Source organism: Lampetra fluviatilis, chromosome 43 (assembly GCF_964198595.1).
Source record: "Lampetra fluviatilis chromosome 43, kcLamFluv1.1, whole genome shotgun sequence".
NCBI lineage: Eukaryota > Metazoa > Chordata > Hyperoartia > Petromyzontiformes > Petromyzontidae > Lampetra > Lampetra fluviatilis.
In genome coordinates, this window is record NC_136317.1 from 8,167,527 (window position 1) to 8,184,612 (window position 17,086).

The window sequence follows — 17,086 nt, forward strand, 5'->3', positions numbered from 1 at the left end:
ACGACTTCACGCGCAAACGCGACCCACAGGGCGGCGGTCGGGGGCTTTCACCGCCACTGGCAGTGTCGACACGCTTGCTTTTTTCTTTATTCCTGTCATTCAAAGCTCCCACTCGCACTCCTGCTCCGCCGGACCTGTGTTGTAATTTTAGCAGCCGGGTTATTTCCACATTTTCAAAGCACACGGCGGTCGAACCCACCGGTCAGCGAATTGTGCGGCGAGCCACCACCATCACCACCGCCGCCGCCAATGACACGGCTCGCGGCACCCCAACAGCAACGCAGCCATCTCAGGATCGTGGATTAAACACGATCGCGCGCGTCGAGCTTGCGAGTCGACGATTCAAACCAACAGCCGCTGCGAATTATTACGGGGACATTGCGGACATAGCCGACACTCGGCGACACCGTGTACAATGATGCCAAATAAATTGGCGATCGGTTTAAATCACTCAAAAAGCACGTGAACACGCGCGTTTGCCCAACCGCACTAAATAAATTCAGTTATTCGGTGGAAATTGGAAAAATCACCTAAATCGCATTAATGCTACCATGGCAAACACAACCCCCGATAAAAATAAATGCAGACAGCACCAGTAGGCTGCACGAATAGTTACCGACAGCAACACGACACGTCAACGACACGTTAACGACACGTCAATTATGCAGTCGCCGCCACCGCCGCCGCCGCCACCGCCGTGGTCACACTGCTGGGTCCAAGCGGCGAGACGGCGCCGTGGAGGACGATCTTTGGCGCCCATCGCGCTGCTCCGCGCTGCGGCGCAGACTAAGAAACCGCGACGTGTCGGCGACCCTCATCGTCGACGGCGGCGACGGCGGTGGGTGTGGTGCGCGAGGGAGCCGGATAGACACGGCGCGTCGGTGACCGTCGAGCTTTAAACAAAAACGAAAACGAACTGGGAAATGAATCGATTCTAAAGCACGCGCGTGCGCGCACGGATACGAGGAAGTGCAACGGTGGGGGGCAGTGCGGTGGGGGGCAGTGCGGTGGGGGGCAGTGCGGTGGGGGGCAGTGCGGTGGGGGGCAGTGCGGTGGGGGGCAGTGGTGGGGGGCAGCGAGGTGGTGGCGGAGGCGACGACTCAGGGGTCGCCATTCCAGAACCCAAGGGGTGTGTGTGAGGACGTCTCGTCTGTCACTGCCCCACTTCGTTTCGGCCGACTCGCACCGGTCTGGTCTCACGCGATTAGTTCGCCTGAATGCCCCCGCAAGCACATCACGTGCGTCAAATTGCAAGCAATCGATTCTTTAACAAACGCAGCATTCAAACCTGTCGGTCAATGACCGTCGCGTAGTTGAACGTGACGATATTGTTTGACCTCGCAGATTGATATTTCACCTCGGTGGGGCAGCCGTCTACGGCGTCGAGTTACGCATTTTCTATTGGCCACCGGTATTGCCCCATGCGTCAGCCGAATCGAGAGAGAGCAGTGCGGCTATTCAGAGCGGCCGACAGTCCGACCGAGGCTGGAAAACAATCTCCTTGCGACGGTCAGCCAATTCAGGGGGCGTCAATTGACGTTGGCTGCCTCGTTTCTCAGCCGCCGCGGCATTTCATTTTTCCGGGGACGACGAAAATGACCGAGCGCATTGGGGGGCGCCACCCACTCTGGCGAGTCTGGCTGGTGCCCCATCGCCAACATAAAAATCGCCCACGCAACAGCACCGGAGAGACGAGGCGAACGCCGCGAGCAATGACGCGGGCGGGCGGGCGGGCATCTACACGGGCAACGCACAACGCGCGCTTACTTCGCGACACAAATACCAAAAAGTGGCTCGCGAGCACTGCGGGGGGGGGGGGCGCTAGCTCCGTGCTCACCGCCCCGCCCCCCCCCTCGCGACGATGATAACAGCACCACGCGCTGTTATCATCGTCGCGACTGCGACTTGTGGGCAGGTAAAACCGATGGCTTGAAGTAGTCACGCTGACAGCAGAAGCCGCGCCCCGCCTCTGCACTCCCATGCTACGCCGGTCAGCAGTTAATGACTTACTCTGGGACGTCATTGCTCCCCCGTCACCCCAGGACAATCGGGTTTCCAGTGTATTTAGTCTTAACCAGGTGAGGAGTCAAGAGGTCAGGGATAGGGTCTCATCTGCAAGAGTGACCCAATCGGGGGCTGAACGTGCCACCCACACGGAAAAGGATCGCGGCCTGACCCCGCGCACAATGATTCCCGTTGGGTTGGCCGCGTCAGGAGTGGGACGGGGGTGCACAGGAGGGGAGTGGTCCCGTGGCAACGCTTAACAACGACCGCGGCGTCCCGCCCGCGACCTGCAGGGTCACGGGCGCTGTCCGCTATCGCCGGTCTTCTCGTCGGGCGAGCAGCAGTAGCCGGAGAGTGAACGTCTCCGTTGTGAGGGTGCCAGATGCGCGAACCCACCCACGTGTGCGGTCTCGGTCGGGAGATGACATCATCGCACGGCGAGCAGCCACGGGACAAATCAAACAATGATTTATCCGTGACCCAGAGCCCTTCGCTGGCACGCGTGGACGCGATGAGACGGGGCCGTAGCATGGTGCTCGCACGCACACGCACGCACGCAAATGCACACGCGCCCGCACGTGCAATGCGCCGTCTCACTCGGGACGCTCCCGTAGTCCTGGCTAAACGTTATTCCGCCAACCTTTTCCAAAAATACATTGCCGGAGATAATAAAAGCAATTAAAACGAATACAATTTTAGCATCGCGCCGCAATATTTAAACCGCGTTTAGAAATGTGCGCATTCCATCCCGATGCATCTTTAGAGCTTACCCGCGGCGACGTGGATGCATGTTCCTGCAGAACGCACGACGAGCGGCTCGCGAGCCTCGACCGAAAACATGAAGCGTGCGCGCACGACAGACGCTTGGGAAAAAAACACGGCGTAGACACCAGCCGCTCGCCGCTGCACCGCTCGCACCGAGCGCTCCCTGCCGTACGCCGCGTTCGCCCGTTCACGTTTTTAAACGCAGCTCCTTTTGCGCGGGACTCGCCGTCGATTTCCAGTCACGGCGCCGACCGCCGGCCTCGACGGCCGACGGCGCGACGCGCATTTCCGGAGGGGACCTCGCCGAGACTTTGTTCGTTTCCGATAATGCACCGGCGCGTCCCCGACACGAGCGCAACCGCCGAAGCCGCACGTCGCACGACGACGTCAAACTCCTCTCCTCCCGCGACGCGGCACCGATGGCACGTTTCAGCATCACCCTGCGGCACACGACGGGGAGAACGGCCGCCCGGCGGCGAGGGGAGCGTCGTCACCGCGGCGAAGGCCGCATCGCCGGTGGCGGCAGTGGCACTTACAAGCGAGGCGGCTGCGAGCGGTCGGGCGGCACCGGGAGGGAGGCACTGTCATGGCCGCCCAGCCACCGTGCTTGCTGCACGCGGCTCCCTTCCCCCCCCCCCCGGCTTAGCGAGCGGAATGCGTGTGCCGTGACGTCACCGTCTGTCTCCATGGCACCCGCTTACAGTATAGCTTTATTGCCACCGCACAAATCATACGTCCGGCCGCACCATTTTGAGAAAGGGAAATGGTGGATTTAACATAACCGGCGAGGTTGAGTATTATATATTTGTTAGCGCGGCCATTATAATGCGAAATCTAACGCTGGTCGTGAGAGCGAGCGCGGGAGCTGGGTCCGAGCGTCGACTATGGTTTTTAGAAATATGACGTCGCGTATGTCGGTCGTGCGATTTAAAAATGAACCACGCGACAGCAGAGAATTAATTCCACCGTTACCCTGGATTTAAAAAACAAAACGGATGCGCCACTGCGTGCCCGCGCACTGGGCTAAGATGACAACAGCAAGAGCCATGCTCCGGTTGGGTGTGGTGGTCGCTAACGAACGTTTCAATATAGCAGTTGGACCCTTCCGAGTTTAACCTCTGAACAAGAGCAGAAACGCTCAAAAACAATCCCGCCACAGAGCCGTCGATTTTTTACCACGGCGCCATTTCCAATTGTGTTGGACTCTCTGGTATCCTCATCCGTTGTACACAATCGTACAATCGTCACCGAAGATCTGTGCAGCATTTCCCGCAACTCGAATTGGAATCGTACCGTGACCAGAATAAAAAATAAACTGCGCGGGGGACTTGCGCTGCAGGGAAATTATTATTTAGCAATAAATTACATTCGTGCAATATTTTCAGACTTCTCATGTGACGTGGTTATTTTTGCCCGGGGCTTTTTATAAATCGACTTCATCGCTGCACTTTATTTTATTTGTTTTGCTCTTGTCATTTCAGTAACTCGGGGAGGTCATTATTCTGGTCCCTCGCCAGGTTAAGCTCTCGCCTGGCTAAGCGACTGAACAAATAAACGTGAAGGTGAGGACGTGCGTGGCATTCACACCACACCGCGGGCTTCTCTCGCTCCGACCCTCGGCCGTGCCAAATCGCCGACAATTGATCCCTACGCTCGCGATACTCGCCTCGTACCGCGTGGCGCAAGCCTGCGTTTCGATCGGCGCGCACCGTTGGTTGGCAACCGGTTTCGCATCAACGTCGCAGCCGGCGGAGGGGCTGGTATTCACCACAGCGTAAAAGACTTGTAGACGTAGAAAGCAACTCTGATTAAATAAATTTGCAACCTCCCTCTTTGGCGACACCTCTGCCCATTGTCCAGGGGAGGGGTTAATGTTTTCACCGCGGCAGCCATCGCTGCGGAAGCCCTCAACCACGGCGCTTCGCCATCGTCAGATCGTCCGGATTTCTCGTGCCGCCACCGCCGCCGCCGCCACCAAACGGCCGAGACCGACGGCGCTGCGCGCTCGCGGAGGGTTTACAATGACACGCATCCGGTCAGATCGTTACGACGTGGGCCAACCAAAAATCAATGGCGAATCGTGATGAGGGCCGCGGCAAACCGCTCCGCGTCAAGACGGACGCCGCCGCGCACGGGCGACGGGAACTCCCAGCCCTCGCCACGAGAATTGTAAATTCCCCGAGCAAATGCCAGTTCACGGAGTTCCAGTCATTTCTAACGTTACGGCCCTTTGTCAATGCACTGCTGGATGAAGGCCTCGCCACACCCTGCCAGGTGTGTGGGTTGTTTGACCATACGGGTGATTGCCGGTCGGTGAATGGGGGGGGGGGGTTACCCATTAAAACTGGTTCGGATATCGCTCGCCACCGATGTTGGCTGTGGCTAACCGCTGCGAGTGACGCGGCGCTCGTGGAAACAAAAACGATTCGCGAGCCGAGCGAGGTCACCGTTCGCGTGTCGAGCCGCATCGACCCATGGATTCTCGGCTGATGCGACGATGGATGTCGAAACCAGTCCAGAGTTTGCAAGTGTTGAACCAACGCTGCTGAAATGACACATTCCCATACGGCCGTGTCGCTGATAGGAAGTATATTTTAAAAAAAAACACGTATTTTTTTACGTGAAGGAGACGATCGTCTGCCTACTTAGTTACTTACGAGCAGCCCGCATTGTCCTTTGCCTACATGACCGTCTATCCCTCCCTCCAGCCAGCAAAACTTTTCTCCTTTGCCGTGTTGAACATCGTGCCAAATGATGACCTCGCTCTGCGTCCTCACCCCCATCCTACGCGGATAAACAATAAATACATTTATTTGTTCTTACCGATTTACAACCGTTTTGCAATACCCGTGATGTTGTCTTATCCGGGCCACAAGCCCGGCTGACGGAGAGTTGACCGCACTCGACGGTTGAAGGAGCGCGACCGTCCCTGCTACCACGCCGGCCCCGTGGCCGGGCCCCCCCTACGGTGCGCTCGTGTTCCGCACCGGAGCTCCAGGGACAGGGAGGGAGCCGAGCGGTGCTGCGAGGAGGAGGCGGCGGCGATGACGATGTGACGGCTAACCGACGTAAAGCCCTACCCCCCCCCCGCTCGCGCCTCGTCAGCGGAAATCGACAGCCAAGCCCCCGCCGCCTCTCGATCAACGATCGCAGACGTCACTGCCGCCGTTCCCCCGGGCGTTGTTGAAAAGTTCAGTGGCGTCTCTAAAAAAAAATCCATACCCACACCCCCCGCGGTGTTTACTAGCTTAGAGCGCGATTAGAAGCACAGTAAAAGGGCAGGCGAGTTCGTGCGTGCGTGCGCGCGTCAACTCCCAATATCCTGTTCTCGGGGACTTGAGACTTCCTTGTTCACTGTACCAACAAGGTACGAACAAGGTGGTCCGCCAAGTCTCCAGATCACGACAGCACTAAACCACTGAACCTTATCTGGACAGCACGTAGTACCCCCTAATTTCCGTGCAGTTTCTCTGGGTACTCTTAACTTAAGCTCGGCGTTGTACAGCACCGTTCGTGCGAGGCTGCACAGCGCCCTACAGAAAGTAACCAAGCCCTGAACAAATAAAAGCAAATGTATAGTGAAACTCTCATTCGTGGAATGAACCAAACATCCCAATCCAGCACCCTCCTGACCAAGAGTCTTGATACTCCGCGAGACATTACTATTATTCTCATTTTCACTTTATAAATCTCCACAACCGCAGCGCTGCTCCCTGCCGGCCCCCTCACACAAAGACCAAGATAAAGACAAATATCCCCCGTGTAGCCTCAACAGACTGTTGGCGCAAGTGCTGTTACCGAGCACCTTATGAAGGCCGGCACGGCATGCAAAGTGGGTGGCCAGCACCACGCCCGACCGCCTTTGTCTCCCCAGTGACGATGATTACACCCCACACCTGGTACTCATTTGAAGCAGAGTCAACCTAGGGGAGGCCCAAGAAGGCTTTATATATTCGTCACCGGTGTTGACCACGAGCAGGAATTTAACTCGGGTCGCTGGGTTTGTAGCGCAGCGCACTAACCACCGCTACACTACCGCTCCCCACGCACACACGCACACGCACGCACGCACACCGCGACCGACAGCGTGGAGGAGCTGAGACAGTGCGCACCGCACGGGCTGGCGCGGGGGAGACGGCACTCCCCTCCGTGGCTGGCAGCGCCACGCCGCTCTCTCTTCCGCCAGCAGCAGCAGCAGCGGCAGGGTTCAAGTGAGGCCAAGGCTCTGAAAGCAGTGCTTTCAGCGGCCCGCTTCATTATTTATTTACGCGCTCCGAACATTCCGTTACGGCGCCGCACGGATTTTTTTTTTGGTTCTCGCTCTTTCGTGCCGGCGGCGCGGGCACATCAGCGACGGCGCGGGAGAACGCGGACGGCCGTTTCCTAGTCAGCGCCACTCGCCAGACGCCGGTTGTCGGTGTCGGCCGCCGCGGAGGAGCCGACCGACACCAGGGGGGGGGGGGGTAGAGCTGCTTCCGCCGCGCCGCCCACTCAAGTGCAGCCCCTTTGTCAATCCACTGCCAGATGAGGGCCCCCCCCCGCCCACGCGCCATGCGAAGTTGTGGGGGCGATTTGGCCACACTTTTCCACGTCTGGTCGGTACGGGTTGGCGATGGCTGGGGAGCACAGAGGTGCAGCACCACGGAGCTTGCTGCACCGCCCTATGCCGCACACAAAGTGGCCCCAAACGCCCACGGTACGGAATCCTCCTCGTGTCCCGACGTAGCCGGGGGGGGGGGGCCTCCCTGAAAGCGAAGTCTCGAAGCTCGCCGAGGCTTCCCCCAACAAACAAAGGGCATCGCGGACGAGCGGTGCGATCGCGCGACCGACAAAAGCGCACGCCGAGACGCGACGCCACGGGGGGACGCCAACGACACGCGTGGGGGGCAACCGCGCTGCCACACGCAGCCCAACCGCCCCGCGGGAGCGCGCGTGGCGGGGGGGTGGGCGGGTCGAGGGTTCGTTACCGAGAGCGCCACTGCCCGTCCCGCAGCAGCAGTCGCTGCGGCGTCGCTAACAAGGTGGGCGGCGGCAGCAGCAGCAGCAGCACCCGGCCGGCCACCGTGTCACCTCCACATGCTGAACGTCCTCACCGCACCGCCAGCTACGCGACAGCGCCACGGTCGATCTCACTGCGGGTCTTCCGGCAGCAGCGAGATTAGTGGCGGGGCGGTAGCAGTGGTGGTGGTTGCGTGGTGAGCGGGGAGTGGGCGGGGCAGCACCCGAGATGCCAACGCCATGGGGGGAGGTGGGGGCGGGGAGGAGTGAGGGGAGGCGCTTGCACAGCAACTCTCCCGCCAACACTCTCAGCCCTGCTCACCACCGCCAGCCCACGGTGTCAGCTCAGAGGTATTCCCTCCACCAAGGAAGCGCATTGTTTACACGGAGATGTAGAGATGGGACGCTCCCGGGGAGTTTCCGGACAGGTAAATTAATCGCTTGGGAATGGCTCTCAGGCGTTTTCTACTCGTACAGCTGCAGCAGCAGAGACGTGGCGTGTGACAGTGAAACTGCTGGTCACGTTGGTTTAAAATGAAAACAAAGAGCAGTTTGTTGCTATTAGTTTTTTTCTACAAAATATTAATTTATTGTTGCTCGCCGGTCTCGAGGTTTTAACTCTCCCCCCACCACCTCCCCCGCCCCCACCCCCTGCCCCCCCCCTACGTCTGGCACCACCACCGACCCCGCCCACGAAGTGGGGGAGCAGCAGCGGTCTCTTGGCCGCCATCTCTCCGTGTGGCCCAGCGAAACGAGATGCCCGAGCTCATTTAACCCACTCTTAACCGGCGCTTAACCCACGCACGCCAAACACCGGCCGACTTCGCGTGCATTAAACACCGGACGATACGCCACCGTCACCCGCCTGCTGGGCCCCCCCCCCTCGCGCTTCCAACGCGCGTTTCCATGTCGTTACTTCGGTGTCGCGTGCGGAACAAAATCGGGTGTCGGGAATCACAGCATCACCCACCGTCAGCACCGTGTCCGCACGCATGGGTGCGCCGGCTCCTCCCGCCGTGCCGTGCGCCGCGCATAATGTCAACAAAAAATCCGAACTGTCAGCTTACAACATCACGCGCGACAACCGTAATCATAAGCCGGATTTAAACGGCATCGTGGAATTACCACTTGTCAAGATGCTGTTTTACAGTAGCCTGCGTTGCGCGAGCATGTGCAATGAAAGCTAAGATGCTCTGATATTCGAACCAGACCTCCATCCCCCTGCACTGACCAATGTGGTGAAGTAGGGTCATATAATCCACATGGTCGACAAGGGGTGAGAAGGCCTTGATCTAGCAGCGGCTGTATGAAGGGCAGAAAAATATTTAATTTGAATTTCAATTATTAGATTTCATTATTAATCTGCGGCACCATGTAGAGCGCTGTGTACATTACGCATTAGACCCCTGTCCATGAGCGAAGGAATGACAACGAGAACCCAGCGCGGTTAAATAAATCATTCTGGGCGCTCCTCATCCCCGAACCCAGGTTCCACCAATATCCCTACGCGCCCCACATTCGTAATTCCATTTGCTAAAAATTCAAAGGAATATTTCCTGCGATTCATTTTAAGGTTGTAATTTTTTTTTACCAAATATTGGCAATGTTTCAGAAATAAAATTCACCCAAGCAGGCGTTACATTGTGCACAGTAAAATGCACGCGCCCGTGCGTTCAGAATTCAAAATTCTTCTATTTGGCCGCGGAGTGATAGCCCTGCGCAGGCTGCGTGCATGAACACGCCACACGTGAACACGCGCGCGTGGACACGCCACGCGTGAACACGCCACACGTGAACACGCCGCACGTGGACACGCCAAACGTGAACACGCCGCGCGTGAACTCGCGCGCGTGAACACGCCACACGTGAACACGCCACACGTGAACACGCCACACGTGAACACGCACACGTGAACACGCACACGTGAACACACACGCCAAACGTGACCACGCCACACGTGAACACGCCACACGTGAACACGCCACACGTGAACACGCCAAACGTGAACACGCCACACGTGGACACGCCACACGTGGACACGCCACACGTGAACACGCGCGCAGCTCCACAACGCGTACAATCGCGCGCACGGCCAGGGTGAGCATGCGTGGGCGACCGTACCTGGAGCTCCACCGACCGCTGGCGGTGGCCTCACAGCGTCGGAGGGAGCAGCAGCAATTCGATGGCGCCCCCTCGCTCGCTCTCTCTCTCTCTCACACACGTGCTACTGCCACTGCCGCTGCTGCCCGGCGCCCCCTCCACCGCCGTCCTCACAAAATGGCCGTCGGCTCTGCTGGCAGGAACGTAGAGCTGCAGGGAGAGCAGAGAGTGCGCTGTAAGCGTCGATATTTAAATTCTCTCTAGGCGCGACGCGCTACAGCAACGCCGCCGTGCACACGTGGCGGACGAGGCTAGCGCGGCGGACGAGTCTTCTTCGCCGCGCCGTCCCAGCGCACCGACGCACGTCGTCCGCGAAGCGACGTGGCTCCTCCTGCCATGGGGGGGTGGGGGGGGGACGGCACCGCCACCGCCGCTGCTTCCAACATCCGCCGATCTAAACGCTTCGAGCTGCAGTAGCAACGGGGACAAAAAAATAAGTCCCGACGTCCATCGTCACGTGCGCTTTCGCCGTCGCATCGATTCGGCGAACTTGACGAGCAACGTTTTCACGGCCGCTTGCAATCCACGAGTGCGGTGCTCCGGGTCGGGCCGCGCGTCCAGCAGTCCCTCTCTCAAAGCGTTCGCCGCGCACGACTACTGCGGGCAGATTCACAAGTTCAAAATTCAAACTACAATTGAACGACTACTGCGGGCAGATTCACAAGTTCAACATTCACACTACAATCGGATTGTTTTGACAGGCGAGAGCCCAAGCGGCAGGGTGACCCTGGTCAACAAGTCGCACTATTGCACTGCAAATGTTTACGTAAACAAAGGCGAGAAATTCCCCGAGAGAGGCTCTGCAACACGGAGCAACAGTTAAGAGGCCGTCACCACTCGCACGCAGAGAAACAAGCCGCACAGGAACAAGCCACCGCCAACCAACGCGCCAATCACGTTCTCCCAGCGGCAGCGAAACAATCACAAACAACGCACTCGAGACTCCCCAGCGTCGTCCTGAAGAGTTCCCGGTGCATGCGGCGAAACGCCGGACATCGTGCCGAACGGCACGACCCAAAAACGCATCAGAGACCTCATTCCAGGCTGACCTCACCGAACATTGGGGCTACGTTCCTGGAAAATGCCGTGTTGGCCAAAACCACCTTGGACAAATAATAGACCTGAAGGGAAAAATAGGGTTGTGTTCCTGGGTCCGAAATAATCACTCCCTCCACGTGCTTAACTATTGTACTGAACCAAGGGTCGGCAACCTGCTGCACTCGAGTCAAATTGCGGCTCTTTAATGACTACTTGGTGATGTTCACCACAAGCATTGCGGCTCTTGAAAGACTGAGTGTTTCTACCGAATTTGAAAAAAAGAAGAGATTCTTCTTGTTATTTTGGTTGCCGATCCCTGGACCAAAGAGGACGCAGAGTCGCACTCCATTGCTTGTGTGTACACTCCGCATTTTTCAATTCCACCTCAACACAAACCCCCAAGTCTCCACTCCTCTTCCCGTACAGCGATTCTCAATCCCAACGCTTGCCCCCCCTGACACCGAATTCCCAGTCCGGCGCCCTCCCCCTCTATAAGACTCGTCACTTGAACGTTAACGACGATTCGCCATCTCAGCGTCTATCCGACCAACGTCCTCGTCGACTGGACGGCTAAATGCATGCGGCAATGCGCAAAGGTCTGCCACGGTGCCGGTGTGCGTGTCCGTCGAGTGGCGTTATCACACAAAAAGCCACGCGCACAGCACAAAGACGTACACGGTAAATACTCCGAATCGTTCTCGCAGTCGTTCCGTTAGAACCGTTCGTTGTCCCTTCCCCTGCACCTCCCATCAGCACGGCTGGCTACGGTGCGGTGTGAAAGAAGGTCAACATACATTCACATCTTTCAAATGGATGATCCAAAGACAAAGACCCCCCCATGTAGCCTTTGACAGACTGTAGGGGCAAGTGCTGTTAGCGAGCACCTATAAAGACCGGAATGGCACATGAGAGGGTGGGTGGCCAACACCACGGCCAGCCGCCTTTGTCTCCCTAGTGGCGATGTTTACACATCGCACCGGGTACTAATTTGAGGCTGAGTGGACCTAGGGAAGGCCCAGGACCGGTTCGTAGCGCGCGAACCACTGGCACCCTCACACGGGGCATTACGATCTGACACGGAGATGAGAATGTTAAGCAGCGTCAAAGCACGGAAACATCACCCACCCCCCCGGCGTTCCGGTAAACAGACCTCGTTCGGTAAGCCGTGTATACCAGGGCCCGATTAAGGTTCTTGTCGGCCCCTAGGCACTTCTGTTTCGTAGGCCTTCAGAGAAAACAGTTGGCACTGCTGCTGCCCCATGCGACTACTACCGCCGGTGTCACTCGCTTGTTTCTCGCTGACCTTGTCCAGCCGCTGGTCAGATGTCGATACCGATACGTTCATTATTTATTCGTGTGCCCCAATCCGATGGGAGCGCGCTGCATGCCGCAGAGAAGCAGATTTAATATAAAATTATTGGGGGGAAAACAAGGGAAGCCTAAACAAATATTACGAGCGAAATTTCCTTCAACTATTTTTTTTCACGATTTTCATATCGGATTACGCAGCTTTAAAAGGATGCCGTCCATTTCCATCGATAACAAATTCAATTTCGATGTAAAGCTTTCGTGACTGCAGGGATTCATATTCTTGGTTCTTTCGGTAAAGTCACGTAGAAGGGAAATAATAATACAAATAAAACAATTAAATTCTCACGACGTTTCGATTGCAACACAAGCAATCATTTATCATGTGTGAAAACCACAGCAAGAACATTTTTCAAAATCAATGTTCTGACAGGACGACCACGTGGCGAGCGCCATGTCGCTTTACTTTCTTTTAAGCTTAAAGATGTGTTTGTTATTTGTTTCTGTAATATGCCTCAATTACAACGAGTCGACGACTGCAAAGAATTTGCAACGAGCAGCCAACAAATTAAGTGTCAAAAAATACAGAATTTTGTCAAAATTACTGCTAGAAAAACAAGTTGCCACCTTCCCCCAGTTTACCTTATGCAGTAGAAGCTCGGAGATCGAACGCACCAGAACTCGAACAAATCGGTGTTCGAACGATGTTGCCGAACATTTTTTGCCCCGGAAACCAAACGAAATTGGGAGGTCGAACGGGCAATCGCGACTTGAAAGAACCTGTACGGCTGAGACGCGTATGGCCAGCGTGCATGACGCTTGCCCAGACAAAGGTTTTACCGTGTGAGAGGTTCAGTTAACGGGTGGCTCTCACCCAGCGCAGTTACCCGCAAAACATCGCTCCTTAACTTTTTCGTTAATTTCCTTTATTTTAGTGTTTTTTGGTGTTTATCCATTCACAATATCTCCATTTACTTATTGTTTCTTGTTTTTTTGTATGATTGTATGTATGTAATTACTGTAAACTTCGTATAAAATGCTTTATAATGAGAGATTTCTTGAGTCTGGAACCAATTAATGTCATTTACATTCATTCTGATGGGGAAAATTAATTCCGTGTTCGAACAAATCGGTGTTCGAATGCCCTTCTGGAACGAATTAAGTTCGATCTCCGGGGTACCGCTGCAAAGTCATTTCAGAAGTGGCAGGAACTAGGGCTACTTGGCTATTTTAGGCTGAATTAGAAGCTAAAACTTTTTTTTTTAACTGTCTCCGATCAAACATGGCACAACATTGCAGCCTTGTCGTCCCTTGCACTTCTCTCTATTGAGAAAGAGATTGTGGGAAAAGCACCATTTGAAAATGTTATTTGCTAATTTTGCAATGAAAAAAATCTCGACAAGTTAATCTCCGGTGTTCATTTCTCTCACCTTATTGAAAAATAAACGATTGACATTGACTCTGCCTCTGAAAATACTGTGCCTATCCTTGCTATGTAAATATATATTTAAGAATATACATCTTGGTTATTTTTACGTGCTTTTATTTAACTCACTGTCTATTGTTGTTGTCGTATCCTCAAATCTCGTAACTCAATTTTTACCCACTTCCCAATGTGGTATCGACTGCAAACTTGGTCTACTTATGTCATACTGATGACAATACTATATTCTATCAAAATAAATATTTTTAAACAATTTTTTATATGTTATGTTTCGGCTTGGGTCTAATTGTCCACGCTCAACTGACGTTGGCTGTAAATCACCACGACCCCTTACGTTGTGGCAAGCTTCGGGGCCACTTCCTTGAGTCGTGGAGTTCTGCCATTACTCGTACGGTACATTTCATTAAAGCGTGTTTTTTTTTATTTATTTTTAGATATTACTTATTTTTAATCATTCAAACAAAAAACACATTTAACACGTAGTAGGCTTTTGCGATCAATATCATCCATAATAGAGGTGTGTATAGGTTAGATCGCGTGAATATGAATGTGTCGTTAAACCCGCCACCACCCAACACAGCCAATAATCAAGGTTTGTCACCGAAACAAAACATCCGATTTCTCCACAACTCTGGCTGTCGCCTGAATGATGCTAGGGGGCCGTCCTAAATGACGTCACGCACCTAGGGGGGGGTCAGACATTTGTGACGGGAGTGTTTTAGAAATGTGACGTCACATCAAAATGCGGAACTTGAAATAAAAATTAACTAATAAAAATTGTGATAACACTAATTTTGATTAATTTTCATTATTAACTATTTGATTATTTATATTTACTAAGGTCACCTTGTATTTATTCCATTAAGGAGCATTTTGCTTCTCCATGGGAGAATGGAGAAGCATAAATGATTGTTATTAAACATTTTGATTCTAAGTATTCTACCAGGGCTTTTCATTCTGTGAAATGAACATGTGATTGTTATAATTGTACTCTCAATTTAGCTTCGTTCTACAACGAAGTTTCAAGTATTTATAGTTATAATTACTTTTATATTTTACAAGTAAGAGAATTTCAATATAATATTCTGAACATCTGCAGTTTTAGTTAGACGTTCAATATTTTCAAGTGAATTTTATGCTAAAATTCAGCTCTCCAACACCTTTTAATAAATGTTTTCTCCTACAACGTCAGAGTGCAGCGCCACATTAAATACGCACTACAATGACAATAGTTTAAAGCGATTTGAAGCATGTTTTATTTTCAAAATGGAAATATGGTTTTGGGGGAGCTTTGTGACGTCATATTTGAGGGGGGGTCTGACTTTTTGTGACGCCGTGTGACGAGGGGGGGTCAAAAATTGGCCAAAATAGAGTGACGTCATTTATGGACGGCCCCTAGTTGTAATTACTGGCGAAACGTCGTACTCGAGTTGTAAATGTTGTGGGTTTTACTCCCCAAAACACCGGCTTGTACTGAACTCGTCACGAATGTGGCATGCTTTGTCTACGTGACAAACCATAACTAATTGGCTGTCGGGCGGTGGAGGGTTTCACGACACATTTATTTGTATTTACGCGATCGAACCCAAAACACCTCTGATCATGGAAAACAAATCACGGTCCAATTTGTGTTTCGATGGCCCTAAAGCACCATTGCCCACTGTTGGACAGCGAGCCCGTAGAGTCCTGGTTGTTGTTGTTGTGCCGATTGCACAACAGGCCCCCCAACCCACCAAAGGCCGCCACAATCGATGAATCTGCGTCGGGCATGGACGCCTCTCCTCTGTGCGGCCCCCCCCCACCGCGTGGCATTCTCCCCTGGGCCTCCGGGAGAACGTCCTGGCAGCCGTGACCCTCAAACCCCCCGTCACGACATTTAATGAGCAGCAGCAGCACACAGCACCACGTTCGGTAACCACCGCCACCATCGCAGCTCGAGCTGAGTGGTTGACGTTGTGACCGGGGCGGTTGTACCAGGCTGAGGGCCACGTGAAGGCCACGTGAAGTGTCGGAATGTCGCCGCTGCTGTTGTTGCTGCTGCTTCTAGAGAGTTCACGGGACAGGCCCAAGGTGCCATGGGTTGGCTAAGATGGCGGACAGGTGCCACCACCTGCGCTCGCCATCCAACGCCTTCTTCACCACCACCACCTAGTACCACCATCGCTCAACATTACCTAGCACACTCTTAGTTCTTTCGGTAAAGTCACGTAGGTAAAAAATGAAATAAAAATTAATAAAAATAAAGCAATAAAAATCACGACGTTTCGGAGGCAACACAAGTCTCCGTCAGCAGCAAATATGGCTGTGACGGTCCCACCTGATGACGGAGACTTGTGTTGCCTCCGAAACGTCGTGATTTTTATTGTTTTATTTTTATAAATTTTTATTGAATTTTTTACCTACGTGACTTTACCTAAAGAACTAAGAGTATGAATCCTTGCAGTCACGAAAGCTTCAAATCTAGAATCACCTAGCACCACCACCGCTCAACATCAAGGCCTATCACCATCACCACCTTATCACCACCTAGTACCGCCATCGCTCAACATCACCACCACCACTCGGCAACATCACCACCATATCACCACCACCTCGCACCACCACCGCTCAACATCAAGGCCTAGCACCATCACCACCACCTTATCACCGCCACCTTATCACCACCATCGCTCACCACACCGACACGACGGGCTGATTCACTCCTCCCGGGCGCTCCTCCCAACCTCGAGGCGCGTGCCCGTAGCCGACGGTTCGGGACAGCAGCAGCAGCAGCGACGACGACGATTTGGGGCCGAGGGCGCGGGGTGTGGGGGGGGCAATCAGCGGGGCACTTGAGCAGCAGCCAACCACGTGATCGACACCACGTGGTCAGGCAGGTGGGCTGCCAACCACGTGATCGACACCACGTGGTCGAGCAGGGGGGCAGCCAACCACGTGATCGACACCACGTGATCGAGCAGGGGGGCAGCCGTGCCCACCCCCACACCACCACATGGGTGGTATCGTCATTTGAGAATGACACATCTTTCACTTCCACCCGGACTGCAAACGATCGTCAATCGGTGGTCTGCGATTGTTGATGGTTGTGGCAACGATGGTGGTGGTGGTGATCGTGGTAATCAGTGAACACCTCCTCGCTCGTCCCACCCGCTCACGACGTCCTCACCTCGTTCAATCACGAAGCGAGCGCTCATCCGGTCGCTCGCACATCATCAATCACTCGGCGCCGACTCACAAACACCGCGGGCTGACGGCGTGGGTGGGGGGGGGGAAGTGGATATCGATTCCTTCGTGTGCGGATCGATTCTCCGGAGATACGCGCAGCGAGCCGTGAGTGGTAAAACAACCCCAACTGACCCACGTTTATAT

The 17,086-nt window shown here is 54.3% G+C and overlaps 1 protein-coding gene across 9 annotated transcripts in view; it reads right to left on the bottom strand.

Annotated features, from left to right (window-relative positions):
* Positions 1–16,965, bottom strand: part of LOC144947087 (uncharacterized) — a 67,647-nt gene extending 50,682 nt beyond the window's left edge. For 3 of the 9 annotated variants that reach the window (XR_013639970.1, XR_013639971.1, XM_078876276.1), the window contains exons 1-2: positions 16,884–16,965; positions 9,889–10,077 (exon numbers count right to left, since the gene is read on the bottom strand). Coding sequence is in view for 1 of the 9 variants with exons in the window: in XM_078876274.1 (XP_078732400.1) it covers positions 3,306–3,457 (152 nt within the window). In the remaining 8 variants the exon portion in view is untranslated. Of the gene's footprint in view, positions 1–3,305; positions 3,824–5,592; positions 6,120–7,736; positions 8,062–8,737; positions 8,776–9,888; positions 10,078–16,883 lie in introns of those variants that run through there. The other 6 variants (XM_078876277.1, XM_078876279.1, XR_013639972.1 and 3 more) reach the window with 6 other exon arrangements.
* Positions 16,966–17,086: the final 121 nt, after the last annotated feature.